This window comes from Magnolia sinica, chromosome 15 (genome assembly GCF_029962835.1).
Source record: "Magnolia sinica isolate HGM2019 chromosome 15, MsV1, whole genome shotgun sequence".
NCBI classification, from domain to species: domain Eukaryota; kingdom Viridiplantae; phylum Streptophyta; class Magnoliopsida; order Magnoliales; family Magnoliaceae; genus Magnolia; species Magnolia sinica.
The window spans coordinates 71,062,692-71,078,839 of record NC_080587.1 but is presented as its reverse complement, the minus strand read 5'-3'; the positions used below and the strand labels follow the sequence as shown (position 1 = coordinate 71,078,839).

At 38.4% G+C, this 16,148-nt stretch overlaps 1 protein-coding gene across 1 annotated transcript; it reads left to right on the top strand.

Moving 5' to 3' along the window:
• The first annotated feature begins 209 nt into the window (after positions 1-209).
• On the top strand, positions 210-13,966 carry LOC131228014 (pantothenate kinase 2-like). Its single transcript, XM_058223829.1, has 11 exons — positions 210-242; positions 1,566-1,732; positions 2,689-2,853; positions 4,435-4,472; positions 5,177-5,293; positions 6,697-6,816; positions 6,921-7,015; positions 8,223-8,316; positions 10,537-10,665; positions 11,767-11,879; positions 13,582-13,966. The coding sequence occupies exons 2-11, from the start codon at positions 1,588-1,590 to the stop codon at positions 13,715-13,717; spliced, it is 1,152 nt and encodes a 383-aa protein (XP_058079812.1). The 5' UTR covers positions 210-242; positions 1,566-1,587; the 3' UTR covers positions 13,718-13,966.
• Positions 13,967-16,148: the final 2,182 nt, after the last annotated feature.

The following is a 16,148-nucleotide window of genomic DNA, read 5'->3' as shown; positions in this document are numbered from 1 at the left end:
CCAATGGTCTAGATTACCGAATCACTATCAGTAATTGTACAAACTGAACACCCGAGTACAGTGTTCATATTCTCGGGTGGAGGGTCATATACTTTTCCTAATGAGGCAGGATCTTGATTCTCGGGAGCTCTCCAACGGTATAAATGTTCGTTGTGCTTTTATCAGCCGTCAATCTCTCTCTCTCTCTCTCTCTCTCTCTCTCTCTCTCTCTCTCGTTCAGCTTCATACAGAACCCACAATCGGTAAGTAGGAATCTCTTGTAAAGATTAGTGTAGTGTAGAGAGATTTTTCAAGCTCGGACCTTCTACAGTGCATTGTAGGTTAAGCCTTAACCCTACAACGTGATGTGTGGGGTCCACATTGATGTCTGCATGTCATCCAACGCGTCCATGATGTGCACCCTTACATGTTCTACTTGGGTCCAAAAAATCAGGTCCATCCAATATTGAGGTGTCCCACACACAGGGACACCATTGAAACCTTCCAGATTATGTGTGGGGTCCACTGTGATTTTTATATGCCATCAAATCAGTTTAGAGGATTCACCTCATCAGGATGAATGAACACTGCAAAAATCAGAAAATTCCAGCACTTAGGTGGCCACACCATGAGTTTTCGAGGTTTTAGGCATGAATTTATTTACATTGTGTGGCCCACCTGAGTTTTGGATCGACCTGATTTTTCGAACTCATGGATAAAATCAAGTAACACACATGATCGACGGATTAGATTTTATGAACACGTCACAAAGGGCTCCACGCATCTCTCCTTAATTCTCTAATCACATGAATGGTTGGAATTTTTCTAACGGTTCATACCCACTTACCTCCACTGATGCGTTGAACAGCTAGATTTCCGGCCATGATTTTTTCCACTGCGAGTCCCATTTCCAACACGTGCCATAAAACCATGTTTTCACGTGTGCTGCTAGATCGCCTCTTCATCTTGATCGCGACACTGTTACCGTCCATCCCCGTCCTTCATCTACTTACAAGGTACATCATATAAATGGTTTTAATCGTTAAAAAGAATTCAAAGACAAGGACTAAAGTCTTAAAATATCATCTTGCATTACAACATAAATATAACCTAGCAGGCCTCTTAAATATTTTGCTTATTCTAGTGAAGGGCGATGGATGATATACAGATACTTAGAAATTGTATACACTGTACACAATTAATTCAAATTAAAGTGCACAAATTATGGTTCTTGTTTAGATGTATCATGAGCCAAAAATTGAGATTATTTGATTATCTAACTATCAGATCTGTGGGAACTTGTTGGACGGTTAAAAATGAAAAAAACAAAAAAACTAATAAACCTATTTCAAGAAACAGGGGTGAGGATTCTTCAATCACAAGACTAGAATTGTTAGATCGATGTGATTTTTGGGATATGTTGTATCCTGATTGGTGGTGTCCACTAGGTGTACAGATAGAAGATTTTTTATTCTTCTTAAAACTATGTATTTTTTCTTTTGATTAAATACATTGTACATTGATACTCTTATAAAATATTCACTAACACTAATAATTTTCATAATGATTTTTTTTTTTTTATATAGGATTCTTCTCTCAACTGCAGAAATGGCCCAAAATTCAAACTCAACAAACAAACATCAGCTGGATTTCAATGGTGCTAAAATTCAAGAGACTCCTGAAGAGCAAAATCCATCAATCCTTCTCCCCAATCAGCCTACGAATATTCAGCTTTTCTCACTCGACATAGGAGGTTTTCCCGCTTTCTCATTTTGTTTAATTGCACTTTGGTAATGGTTGTTACCACATTTTCTTAGTCTATTAATTTCTAGATCTATGGATTAAAAATTAAAAAAAAAACTGGACTCCGACTCGACTCATGTCTTAACTGAGTTTACTTGACTCGCTATTTGATAATTAAATTGAAGATATTAGTAGTAATAATAAGGATATGTATGTGTATATATATATATATATATATATATATATATATATATATATATATATATAGTCCCACTGCAACCAGTTGTAGAGTAGAAAAATGAGCAAATAGCAGTTTGTGAGGCCCACTGTGGTGTGTGTGTGTGTGTTTAGAATCCAACTCGTCTTGGAAGGTTGCCCATGTGAAAAAAGGATGCCCATAAAATAATATTGATCTAGCCATCTGGTAGGCACACCAAAGATACCAATGCAGAACGACTAAAAAATATTTAAATTCATGTGGTGGCCCATATGATGGTCGGATCTGCATTCTTTTTTGTGGTGTCCAATTTTATTGATGGGAAACTTAGCTGAATGGATTGGATGCCATATGCATGCCATGGTGGGCCCCACAGACAGCTGGTTGTTCGGTTTTCTCATCTCCAATTGGAACAGAAATATCAGATGATCAATGTTATTTTCTCAGTGTTCGGCCCCACAGACAGCTGGTTGTTCGGTTGTTCGGTTTTCTCATCTCCACAGACAGTTATGCTCCAACAGCCAGGTCAGAGATTTGGACGGCCTTGATTGTTGTATAACCATGTCATTTGTACATTTGAAGGGTCACCACCATTTTTTGAATGGTGCAAAACTAACATTGAAACCAGGGAGTCTCTGCTCTTGCTGAGTTAAGTTGATTCCTGCCGAGTTTCAAGTGAGTCACCGAGTTTTAGAACTATGGTTATGTGTCCAAACTTCAAATTGATTTCATTGGGTCTGTGGTGGCAGGAAGTCTTATCAAATTGGCGTATTTCTCAAGAGATGAAGAGCTCTTGAACGATGGTGATCAGAGGGACCATCCGGTCCTTGGTGGGGTACTACGATTTGTGAAGTTCGAGAGGAATCATTTGGATGAGTGCCTGGATTTCATTCAATCCAGGCTTCTAGGGAAAGGTATGCAATCTTTTTCTTTTTTTAAATATTATCATAACTTAATATTTAAACTTAATGGTAATGATGTATTAGAGATCATTTTTCTTTTTTTTGTATTGATTAAAGATAATCTTGATAGCTAATAAATCATAATCATTAATATATAATTATGATTAACTAAAATGAGATGAATCATTTTAAGTGGCACCCAAATAAGCCCCTAGGGTTATGTTTTGCACCCCTAAAAATCTTGGATTCAATTCCAACTAGATTTAAAATTAAAAATATTTTGTAATTTTTATTAAAACTTAAATAAATAAATAAATAAAAAGGAGGAAGAAGAAGCAAAGTTGTAAATTTTATTTTCAATAATCTCCAACTATCGTAGTTAGTCTCTTCCCCTTTCTTTATGGTGTTCACTTTTATTCACATTGTTGGATAATATCACTAGCATTTGCATTATAATAATGCACTTGTATAAAAATAAAACATGCAAAATGATTATGTAAACCACGCTATAATAAAAATGAGAACAACACAAAAATATATATGAGATTTTATTTTACTAATGAAATTATTGGGCCCACTTTGTCAACCCCTTAAAACTTGAAATTTCTTTATGTTTTAAGCACAAAATCTTTTACCACTGGTTTGATACAATAATGATTTTATTTACATACATGTATGTCATTTAAAATGTTTGAGACCATTTAACTTATCTCTCTCTCTCTCTCTCTCTCACACACACACACACACATATATATATATAATGGTTCAAGAATCTAGTGTCAAAATCTAACCACCCATACTTAATTTCCGAAACCTAAGATGTTGAAAATTCATGCTACCAAATGCAACAAAAAATTTAGGATTTGAAACCTAAGGCCAGAAATCCAAAGTTTCAAATCCATGCTACCAAATGATGTTATAAGCATAGGGTATGAAAAAAATTCAAACGATAATAAATCAAGAAATAAAGAACAATACATCTATTGAAGCGATTGCGAATGTAGTAATACAATCGTTTGATGAATCCAACCACTCTCTTTAATATGGTCCACCCCCCTTAGCAAATTCTATCAATATAGTAGGCTCCCAACGTGCTATCTCTGAGAAATATTGCACAGCATATGATTTTGACAATGTGCATGAGCTGTAAAAAAACCCAACACTAAAACTACTATTACACCTTCATATGCATGGAGAGAACCGAGAAAAATGTGCTATGAAAAGAGAAGTTCTTGTTTCCATGAAAACCTTAAGAACCCACCCCCTTATTTATAGATAGAGAGAAAGAGAGAGAGTGTGTGTCCTAATCCCACCATGACATGACATGAATGCACAAAGAAGTTGAAAGGCACCTAGATTGAAAGAGATTTATTTATTTATTTTTAAAAGGAAAAATGGTCTTAGAAAGTAGGTTACATCTAATAACTATTAAAAAAATTAATTAAAAGAAAATAATTTTTGAGAAAACCAATGATAAAGGGGTCTACCCAAGCCCTACCAGAACCTGATTCTTGACAATTTTGACAAAATAAAATTTCTCAGGCAGTTCTTAGGTTAATATGCATTCCTAACTTTTAGTTTTATTTTGGGTAGGAATGGTGGAATCATCAGTGGAAAATGCGAGAATTAGGGTAAGACACTCATACCCGTTCATCTTCATGATCACTCATCTAGTTTTCGATGGGCCACACTTACTTGTCAGTTTTTAGGGGATCAGAAAGCTCAGCTTCGATCTCATTTTCAGGCACGTCGAATGGGTCTGGGCCTTGGATCTGACTGGATAAATAAATAGGCCAGTCCCAAGCCCAAATTTAACAGTTCTTTTTTCAGCCATCGAATGTTTGTGGTGGGCCCCACCTAATGAACGGCCGGATCTCTCTCATGCATGCCAGGTTAGCACGTGTGCTGTATCCTCATGCAAATAACCCGAGAGTTTCTCTATTGTTTTTGTATGCAGGAGTGTAATTAGAGGTGGGATTGGGCTAGGTTGGCACACGTGCCAAGATGGCACGTGTGTGAGATCAAGGCTAATCATTGGCTGAAGTCAACCAAGAACATGGCCAAGCCCACCCACTCTTCAGGTGGGCCACACGTGTACAAGGAAATTGGACGGACGGTCAGAAAATCACATTCGGCCATACTCAACATGCATCACTGGCCCACCTGAACAGTCGATCAGCATGGCTCCTGGGACAGGGCATTTTCACGTAGAGTACCATATGATGCATGGCCCAGATCTCCAACACGTGTACCAGAATTCACCCCACTTAACAGCTACGTTTTTTGTACTTGCACTTTCACTAACTGATGTTTACCAATATCAACGGCTGAAAAGGCCACTGGTGGTGGGGCATATGCATTTGGGGACATCTTCAAAGAACGGTTAGATGTTACTGTTGAGAATGTTGATGAACTAGATAGTGTTGTATCTGGGGCTAACTTCTTATTACAGGTATGCCTTTGAAATCATTGAGCTTTTCACTAATGCAAGTTTACTTATGAGGTTTTAGGCCACGTTTGGATGCTCAACTGAATTCAATTGCAATATCTCAATCCAATAGTTCATTGACAGCCCTTGTTGCATTTGACTCTTGGCATCCACATCACCTATCTGGACCGTTGGTTAGTTTCAGTACACTCATCATACTGATTGGATGATCCAAACCATTCAATCAGCAACATGTAAAAATGAAATCAAAGGTCCACATACAAGATGCAAATGTTGCATAAGGAGGATTGGAGGATGATATTTGTAGGACAGAACATGTACATATCAAATCTGGCTGGGCTGGGCCAGGCCCGGATAAAATGGATCAGGTAAGGCGGGCCGCCTTACCTGGACCCATGGACCAAGCTAAGGCGGGCCGCCCAGTCCGTTGCAAGACCTATCACCATTTAGCCATGCCCACTATATTTAATTGAATTATTACACTTGGATCCAATGGATCATCCAAATGCACCACATGGGTTAATGGAGAAAATTTCATCATGGGGCCGCGTTTGGATGTGCAGCAAAATCCTATAATATTTACAATGAGGCTGCGTTTGGATGTGCACCAAAATCCTATAATATTTTCAATGAGGAATCAGCTCTCAAATTACAATTATGGTTCCTTTCAATACCAAATTGGAAGTAATGTAATGGCAATTTGGAGCCTAATCCCTAAATATGAATAGCAAGCAAGGTGTTTTTATTGAACTAAGATTATTGCAATTCAATTTGATAATGCATCCAAACACTACCTTACCTATTTTATTTGATTTTTATGGTCATTTCTATAACACAGCCAGGCTGGTCTTGTGGACTTTTGTAGGTTCTTGGGCCAACCCTGTCCGACCCAGTTAGGATGGCCCATGGATCTATACTGGGCCTGAACATTAACAACCCAGCTCTAGTATTGAATTAATGACATATCGATTGAAGGCCAGGCACAAGCCCGATTGAAGGCCCGTTTAGAACTTCCTTGGGCCTAAAAGGTTAATGGAGCGGATTGAGACTGACATCGATCTGGCCCACTGAAAATCCTGCACATGAGGTCTTCATTTACTATGCCTCGAGCCTCAGTAATCCTACATGCACCTCTATGTGTGATCAATGGTTACAACCTAGCACACCTGCAGGATATCGGAGCCGTGCATAAGTGGGCCCCACCATCTCAATAATCTGGCCCAAAAGAAGGCTGGTCAGCTCATCAACTGGGCCAAACTCATATGGGAACACTGGACAATTTGGAAAGATTTCTTCGAATTTGTGGGCCCACGTGATGATAATCAATTCCTATTAATCAATTTTAATCATTCAGTTGAAACTATTAAAATTTGTGGTCATTTGCATAAACCGCTTTTTATGATTAGAACGTCCCGAACGAAGCTTATCGACGATCGGAGAGAAGGAGCGCATTCATATCGATCGATCGAAATGACTTGTTTCCTTACCTTCTGGTCATTGTCGGCACTAGCGTCGCTCTGAATATGGTAAGTCCAGTGGCTATATGTGGACCACTTAATTCTCATTAGTGATCCCACATGAATTCTTAACAAGCATACAATGCATGCTTCTATTTTCCAACCGGGTGTAGGTGACTGGCGACGGGGAATTTAAACTGATTACAGGAACGAATTTAGGCGGCGGAACCATCTCCGGTCTCGCGAGGTTTTTAACTGGGTGTGAGAGGTATGCTTACCATTTTATAGTGATATATTAACTTAGGCTGTGTGTGGACACACAATCTAATTGAGTTGCAAATGCTAGAGTTTAATAATGCCTGTGGCGAAGTTGTAGTTGGTAGCCTATTAAGGCCAACTTGAAAGTAACATGATTGTAATTTGGATAATTTCCATGCGAATGCTAGTGAAGGAAATTGCAATTCAGTTAGATATTGCATCCAAATGCACCCTTAGCTACTTTGACCAGAATGTGGGTGCACTTGGAAGTAGTGTTGGACCATCCAAACTTGTTGATGACTTGGACCCATCATCCAGTGGGGGTATCATTGCTCATCTAACCGCCCATTTGGTGGGTCTGGGGTGGATTGGGCTGTGGTGGGAAAACATCTCAGCAATGGGGTAAAATCCTTTAGGCCTGTTTGGATGCCATACAAAAATCAGCCCAACTCATTAACACGGCCGAGTCAACTTGACTAGCCCAGAAATTGAGCCGAGTATATGTGAAACTCATTGGCGAGCTTGACTGAGTTCAGACTCGGCGTGACTAGAGTTGTGCACGAACTGAGTTAGCTCAATTAATTCGCTCTACTCGACTTGCTCTAGGTTTGAGCTAGTCGAGCTGATTTTTTTAGCTCGAAATTTGAGTTCGAGCTAGACCGATCTCGACTCGATTTGGCTCGGAAATTGACTCAAACTTGACTCAGTTCGAAAGATCATGTTCACTTAGTGTGTGTGTATGTGTGTGTGTGTGTGTGTGTGTGTGTATAACTATAAAACCTAAACTCGAACTTAGCTTGTAGGCTTGAACTCGAATTCGGCTCAAAAGAGAGCTCAAACCCGACTTGAGTTGGCCCGAGCTGATCGAGCTGCCCAGTCAGGCTCGAGGACCGAGCCAAGCCGAATTCAAGCTGGGGTAGCCAGCTAGCCGAGCCGAGCCGAGCTCGGCCAAGCTTGACTCAATTCGACTCGTGTATAGGCATGACTGGTCAAATCAGCTTGCATACTCAGTCAACTGGACACAACTCAGACCGAGTGAACTCAAGTTGACTAGAGTTTTTATGTTTTTAAATTATGATTTAAACACTTTTTTAGTAACATGGCATTGTTGTAATCATTCAGTTCTACAGGAAATCAAATAAAAATAATTAGAAAAAGCGTTTGGCTGTCCACGGATTCTCTTTATATCTTTAACTCTGTATATATCCTTCTTCCAGTTTTGATGATTTCATAGAGCTAAGCCAAAAGGGAGATAGCCATGCATTGGACCTGACCATTGGAGATATTTATGGTGGAATTGGATATCCTAAGGTATTGTTTTCTCTACTGAATATTTACTCCTGTTCTACAAGTGTTGATGATGTACCATAGATATTCGCCAACTATCTTGGGTGACCCGTCCGAGTCAACTTAAACTCAGTTAAGTCCATCAGTCAACCCTTGATTCAGTCGAGTCACCCTGAGTTGACTCAGTACTAGGGGTGGCAATAGGCTGGACTGCCCAACCTGACCTTGTAAGTATGGTTAAAAGTTGGGGGGGTTGGTTCATGTTAAGGATCAACCCTTAGCCCTACCCAAGGTTCTTATACCTCAACCCTAACCCAACCCAACCCAACCTCAGTTGGGAATTCTCAACCCAAGCTCAACCCAAGTGGGCTTGGTTGGGTTGGTCGGGTGGATATATGCTAATATTTTCGTTATGACAACCGTTTATTATGTTTTCAATACACGACTTATTTTTTGTGCCTATGATTTTATTAATTATATACATAGTTATTTATTGTAAAGAACTTTTTATTTGTTTCTAAACAAACAAGCTAAAATATAGGACAACTACTTCTTTAAAAGTCGTGTCGTGTAGCACTCAATCTATTTGGGAGAGAAATCTAGCATATCTTGTTAGCTTGAGCCTTCGGAAATGCATGGACCAATGAAACCCGATGGTACTCGAATTTCCTGTACCTTCAACACAAACGATCCACACTCGTATATATATCAATTGGGTTTGAGTTGGGTCAAGCAACCCAAGACCTCAACCCAAGTTTTATCGGGTTGGTGTTTGTATAACTCAAGCCTGAGACCGAACCCGATACTTTCTGCCTAAGCCCAACCCAATGTCGGGTCGGTCACAAGTTGATCGGGTTGAAACCACTCAACTTTCAGCCCTACCTGTAAGACCAATGCTTGGGCCCCTGAACTTGGCCTGATGTCGGGGCCCGAGATTGAAATCCACGCCCGATGCTAGGTCCGAGCTGGAAAGATCCAATCATTAGTGGGCCACCATTACAATAGTTTTAAGATGCTTGTTAGTGATTCTCCGCTATCTGGCTGGAAAAGGTGGTTCGAGAGCTTCCTCTCTCCCAGCAAGCAAGACAAGATGAGATCACCACTTCTCAGTAATGGACTTCTTTGAATTCTTCCTTAGCGGTAGATGTCCTTTCATAGATTCTCAAACCTTTTTTTTCAGTGCAACACAAGAAAGCGCCCTCTTTTTGTCATCCCTGCAGCTCCCCAGAGGCTTTTTTGGTATTGAACGCATGGCGTAGCTAGGACCCTTCCAAGAAAGCGAACGGTCAGCGTGAAGGTTCAAGACTTAGCCGAGCGTTAGCGAAGCGGAACGAAGTGTATACACGTAGTTTTAATATAATCATTGGATGTGTGGAATAATCTAACATTTCACATTCAAAATAGATGGTTGTCTAAGGATTAGAATAACATATTTACAGAATATAATACGCACATATAAAGCCATAGTTGGGTCATAAAATGACTTTAGCCCGAGCCTGGCCCCACAAATTGATTAGGCCATTCATGTGAGGTCCAAGCCCAGAACCATGCTAGTAGTTCCAAGCCCAGCCACCATTGAGTCAATATTGAGAACAGAGAATAACTCGGCCTAATTGCGAGTTGACTCAAGAAACCAGAAGAGTCAGTCCGAGTCATTGGGTTGGTCATTGACTCAGGAAACCAGTAGCCTTCTCCAAGCCATTCATGGTATGGGTTTAAGAATCCTACTCCAAAAACTCCAAACAGGATTTCTCCCATGGTCTAAAAATAATTAAAGTACGTGTCTATTTAGCACTCCATTTCCATACATGTGCCACACGTGTAGAGAGTCTGGACCGCTCATCTGTTGGCCTTTACCATGGATGAGGCATGTTCCGAAAATCAGACCAGTCTAGTGATCATAACCATCGATTGGACGACTTTACCATTACAATTGGGTAGTAGAAAAAAGTACAACCAACGGCCAGTAGTTACGCATCTTGTGTAAATTTTTGCGGTATGACCCACCATAGTAGGGTCCTACAGATGAACGGTCCGGATCTAGCACGTGTGTCACATCTACCAAGCATTTGCCAGTTACAGGTTACTCATCATCCCATACACTTGTACGTTGTTGTGATAGTCAATGGCCTATATTGGTCTGTAATTGTAAGGCCCAGCAAACAAATTGCATTGATCAACTTTGGAAAGGTTGTTTCATTTCTAGAGATTTTAACGGTTGAGATTTTTCGTTCATGGTCACAGGTTGATTTTCCATCTACAACAGTTGCTGCTAGCTTTGGAAAGGTTGGATTTAAATCAAAGCTCTATGATTATAAAGCTGAGGATATTGCTGCTTCCCTCTCTAATTCTTTCACATGCAACATTACACATGTAATTAACCTTACTCATTTCTTTCTGGTCACTATACATTTATGGAAGTATGGTTCTAAATATTATCCAAAACCGAGTCAACTCAATAACAATGTAGAGCAAATCAAGATCAAATTGTAAAAAGAGGGGACAAGTCTAAAAGTTTTATGGTCTATTTGGGAGTGTGGATTTGGAACCCCTGGATTTGAAATCCTCCTATTATGTTTGGCACCTTGGATTAAAATCCCCTTAAATCCAAAAGTAGTTATGTATAATATATTTATGAGGGTTTGAATTTAATTGCTAAATTAACTTTAGTATTTCTAATTAGTGCACATATGTAATGTTTAACACAATGGTTGTAATAAGCCTGTTAAAATATGTACTTGGCCCGAAAATGATGAAATTTCAAGTCTCGATGGGCCACAAGCACAAGATCACATTTGAGTGACTAACCAATAATTTTTAACCGTTGATTTACGTGGACAATATTTGGATGGCGCAGATCATTGTATTAAAGTAACTATAGCGATGCAATCAACAATCTAATTGTTTTGGGATATCATTAGTGGGCCATGTGACCAATAGATTAATAGTCTAGAGACATACATGTTACACATGATTTTAAATGTAATCCAAGCTTTCACCTTGGATTTCAAACCCTCTCTTTGAGGGGATTTGAAATCCCCTCGAATCTATGGTGCCAAACAGCCTAGTATGACAGTGAATAACCCTTGTTTGGTAACTTGTTTGGATTGGTAGAATCCTCTTTTGTACTATGGAAATGAAATTAGTTATATCATATGTGATGCTTTTAGACCACCCTCGTAATATCCTTGGATCACACATGGATGAAAAAATCTCAGTGGATGGACTATCTTTACCAACCATAGGTTTTTTTTTTTTTTAAAGGAAGAAGAGAGACTAATGGTTAGCATTCATTAGGAAAGCCCATTGTTAGGATTACTCGTTTGGTGTGTTTTCAACAGTGGGCCATCTATCATATAGGACCCACTAAATTGGTCATCTTTGATGAGCACGATGGATCTCAGCCGTTCTCTTTATGTGTTTTTTTTAATGATTGATATCATGTTTTAATATTACCTGATCTGTGCATTGTAGATTTCCTACCTTGTAGCAAAGCTCACAGGGGTTAGAAGGATCATTTTTGGAGGATCTTACATTCGCGGGGTGGCAAGCGTGATGGACAACATTTCTAATTTGATTGGCCACTGGTAAGAATTTGAACTGCTAATAACTTCAAAGTTGTAGCGTTTGGATGCATAGAGGGCCCGTTTGGCCAGGTGGATTGGAAGGGATTGAATGGTATTAGGGTGGATGGCATGGATTTCTAGGTAATGATGGTGTTGTCAGTGGATTGTCTTGAGATTCATGGGATTGCTATATCCCTGGATTGCTATATCCAGTCTGTTTGGCAGGCCCGGCCAATCCCGAGATTAAACCTTCCCATCCCTTCCAATCCCTCGGACCAAACACGTCCCAGGCAAATTTGAACGGATTAGGGTGGATTGGATGGGATTTAAAGGTAATGATGGTGTTGTCAGTGGATTGTCTTAAGACCCATGGGATTGGGATCAGATCACCGACTCTGTTTGGCATGCCCAGCCAATCCCGGGATTTAACTTCCAATCCCGTCCAATACCATCCAATCCCTTCCAATCCGACCGGCCAAATGGGCCAAGTGAATTAAATTGCAAACATTCAATTTAATCAAAAGGAAGTAGCCCCTAAGTTGCACATATTTCTCTCAACTCCAATTTGGGTTGTAAGTCAATTGCAATTTGAAGTCCAAACAGACCCTAAACAACAAACGCTAATAATACCAATCTTCATCATCATCTAAACCTTATCCCAACTAATTGGGGTTAGCTACATGAATCTGTTTCTGCCATTACACTTTATTAATGATCAAAACTTTAATTAAATCATAAGTCATCAAGTTTTTTCTTACTATCTCCATTCATGGTTTTTTGGACCTTTTTCTTGCCCTTTAAAAGCCTTTAAATTGTATGAACTCACTATTAACTAGCATATTTCTTGGTTCCCATAGCACATGACTAAATCATCTATGTCTACTTTCCTTCATCTTATTTTCTATTGGTACTACTAAATTTCATTGGATTTGTTCATTTCTAATTCTATCATTCTGGGTCTTTATCAGCCATCCATCACAACAATCTCATTTCAACTACACTCATTTGATGGACATCTTGCTCTTTAACTGCCCAACATCTTGTCCCATGAAGTACCGGGTCTTAAAGTCATTAATTCTATAAAATTTCCCTTTCAGTTTGAATGGTATACGACGATTACATAAAATTCTAAAGGCACGTCTCCATTTCTTCCACCAGACTATCGATCAAAATTGAATTACAATTTGTAGTCTAAAAAAGTCAAAAAACCAAAAAACTCATTTTCTACATTTATATTGAAGAATCTCTTCCAAATTAAAGTTATATTACTTTCACATTGGACTTGAAATTCATGTAACCCTAATGCAAGGGCTACTTCTTGCTAGGAAATTCTCTTTACTAAACTGAATGTGTGCAATTTGATTCACTCATGATCTTTAAATATAGTTTTTTAATTTTTTCCCTCAATATATTCTTTTTTTTCCTTCTTCTTTGGCATTGGACATATTCTTCTATTTACCATAACATGTGGTTCAATTAAAGTTGTAACTAAGGTCAATATGGTTCATTTTAATATCAACTACCCAATCCAATGTAGAAGAGGTGATCAAAGCAAGGGTGATGCCATTCTAAGCTAGAGTTGAAGAAATCATAATTCAATTCTACTTTTTTCGAATTAATATATCACAATCCAATTCAATTTACCATCCAAACACCATTTCTTCCCTATATTGTTATTCTCTTCAGATTATTCTCTCACAAGCTTCTTTGTTTCCTCTTTCAGGTCTCAAGGTCAAGTTCAAGCAATATTTTTTCGCCATGAAGGTTTTTTAGGGGCTATAGGCGCTTTATTGGTTAATGGCAATCTTAAGTTTGTAAAAACATCAATACATAATTTCACAAAAGAAGTTAATGAATAGAATAAAATCAACAACCTTCTTAGCCTTCGATGAAGCGATATGCATTGGCTTGTGTAGCTTTAAAAGCAAACTACACACATGTTAGACCTATCAAAAAAAACTCTTTATTATTTTTATTCTAATATATTGCATCATATGGGTTGTATCTGTAATACATGAATTTACTTTTCTATTAAGTTCGCGGATTTATATTGTAGCCAGGTAAGGTGCATCGGCACTAAGTGCAAAGGGTCTTGTACCCATGACTCACAATTTCCTTACTAGCTTCATGAAATAGATTTTCAAAATTCTATAAAAAGATTATTGCTAGCTGCTCAAAGTGAAAAGTAAAAATGTTTTGATAAAGACATTCCTCAATAATGTCATTATGACTCTCAAAATCACTCATAGAGTTTTTTTTTTGGTATGTAGTTCATTGCCAATCTAAAATTGGTTTACAACCAGTGATGTGCCGATGTAGCTCTTCACAATGTTGACATGATATTGGATGATTGCTTAAGGAGTATGGGTGGGTCTTAGTCATTTTGAAAGGTTCTCAACATCAGATCATGAGTATGCACATTGAAAAAGGATAATATACATTAAAGAAAATCTTTCAAGGTTGTTTGGATACTTGTAATCTTTTTAGTTGTAAACACATTACACCTGAAAAGAATTTACGGTGTAATCAATTTACATGCTATTTTGTTTGGCTTTTAAGTGGTAATCTATTTACAGGTAAATAGATTGTGTGTTTGGCTAACCTATAAAGTGTTTACAATGAATAAAGCATGTATTAATACCAGAGAGCTTGGACAGTAAATCTTCCAAAATCTGCAAAAATCACATAACAAAGACGTAATTTTTTTAGGGCCCTTAGAGGGCATTAAAGCATGCACACACAAAACGAATTGGATGTCTTCCACCCATTATAGTGGGCCTCAAATGCAATCTAGAAGTTTTTAATGGTGGACGTCCCATCCTTCCCTCGTGTGGTCCATTTGATAATGGGTGAGCTATTTTTTAAGGCCATAAGAAAGCATCAAGGGAAGTACATGATGGATAGATTGGATGTACTATACACATTATAGTGGGCCCCACATATCATGAATGTATATTAACCATTGTGTTCTAACATGTATAATGTCTTTTTGGTTGTAAAGACTTCACCGATAATATAAAACATGGCTTTTTACCAGGTTTAAGATTATAGCTAAAGGTTGTAATCTGTTTATAGCTAAAAGTTGTAATATGTTTACAACATGTAAAGCCTTTATAGGCAAATACTGGCATCCAAATAGGCCTTGTAATCAGATTACTAGTAATCCCTTTACAATTTAAGGACTTTACACGCATCCCAATGACCCCTTAGGCCTTACTACAATAGCATTAAAACCAAGATATACTATAGGGCATTTAAAAGTGAAGCACAGTAAAATACACCAATTAAAAAAAAAAAATAGAAATGAATTTACCTCGAATACGTAATCATGATCGTTATCTTTATTATATAGAAATGAAGGAAAACTCACCAGAGAAGCTAATTCTTAACTGCAAGAGGGAAGATAATTCTCTAAATTTCATGGACTAAAATTTCTAGGACTGAGGGATTTCTCCAAAATTCACCCCACTTAAGACAATTCTCTTGCACTTGCATTAATTGATAGAGTAATGAAAATTTATGGTTTTACTTGCACTTACTGGTGTTTACCAATAATTCATTTTTCGATTGACGGTTGACAAGGCCACTGGTGGTGGGACATTTGCATTTCGAGGCATCTTCAAAGATGAGTGGCCCCGTATAGCAATTCTAATCATTTTGGGTCCCTCTAGGAGATAGAGAGAGAGAGAGAGAGAGAGAGAGAGAGAGAGAGAGAGGCCCACTTCAATAATGATGAGTGGCCCCATATAGCAATTCTGATCATTTTGGGTCCCACTTTGAGAGAGAGAGAGAGAGAGAGAGAGAGAGAGAGAGACTGGTTGTAGATGGGCCTTTGGCAGTAGGCCCAGTCTGAGTAAAAAAAAAAAAAAAAAAAAAGGTTGACCAAGGGCAGGGGTCCAAATTGATTAGATCCTTATTTCCCAGGTGAATGTTCAGGTGCCACACATGCATAAAAAAGACATCTAGAAAAAGATCAATGATCTAGTGGGCTAGGTGCATGGTTACCTATCTGGACCATTCATTACTTCCAGCGCACTCTTCATAGGCTGCCCTCAAAAAAATCATACTAATTGGATGATCCAAATCATCCAATTAGCAACATGTAAAAATAAAGTTACAAGATGACATGCACTTAGATCATATATCATTTTTAGAAAAATGAAACCAACATTCTACATTCAAGATGCATCTGTGGCCTGAGGATTGGAAGGGTATATTTATAGGACAAAACATGTACATGTAAAGTCAAGCTGAGCTAAGTTGAGCTGGGCTTGGTTTGGCTCAAAGGAT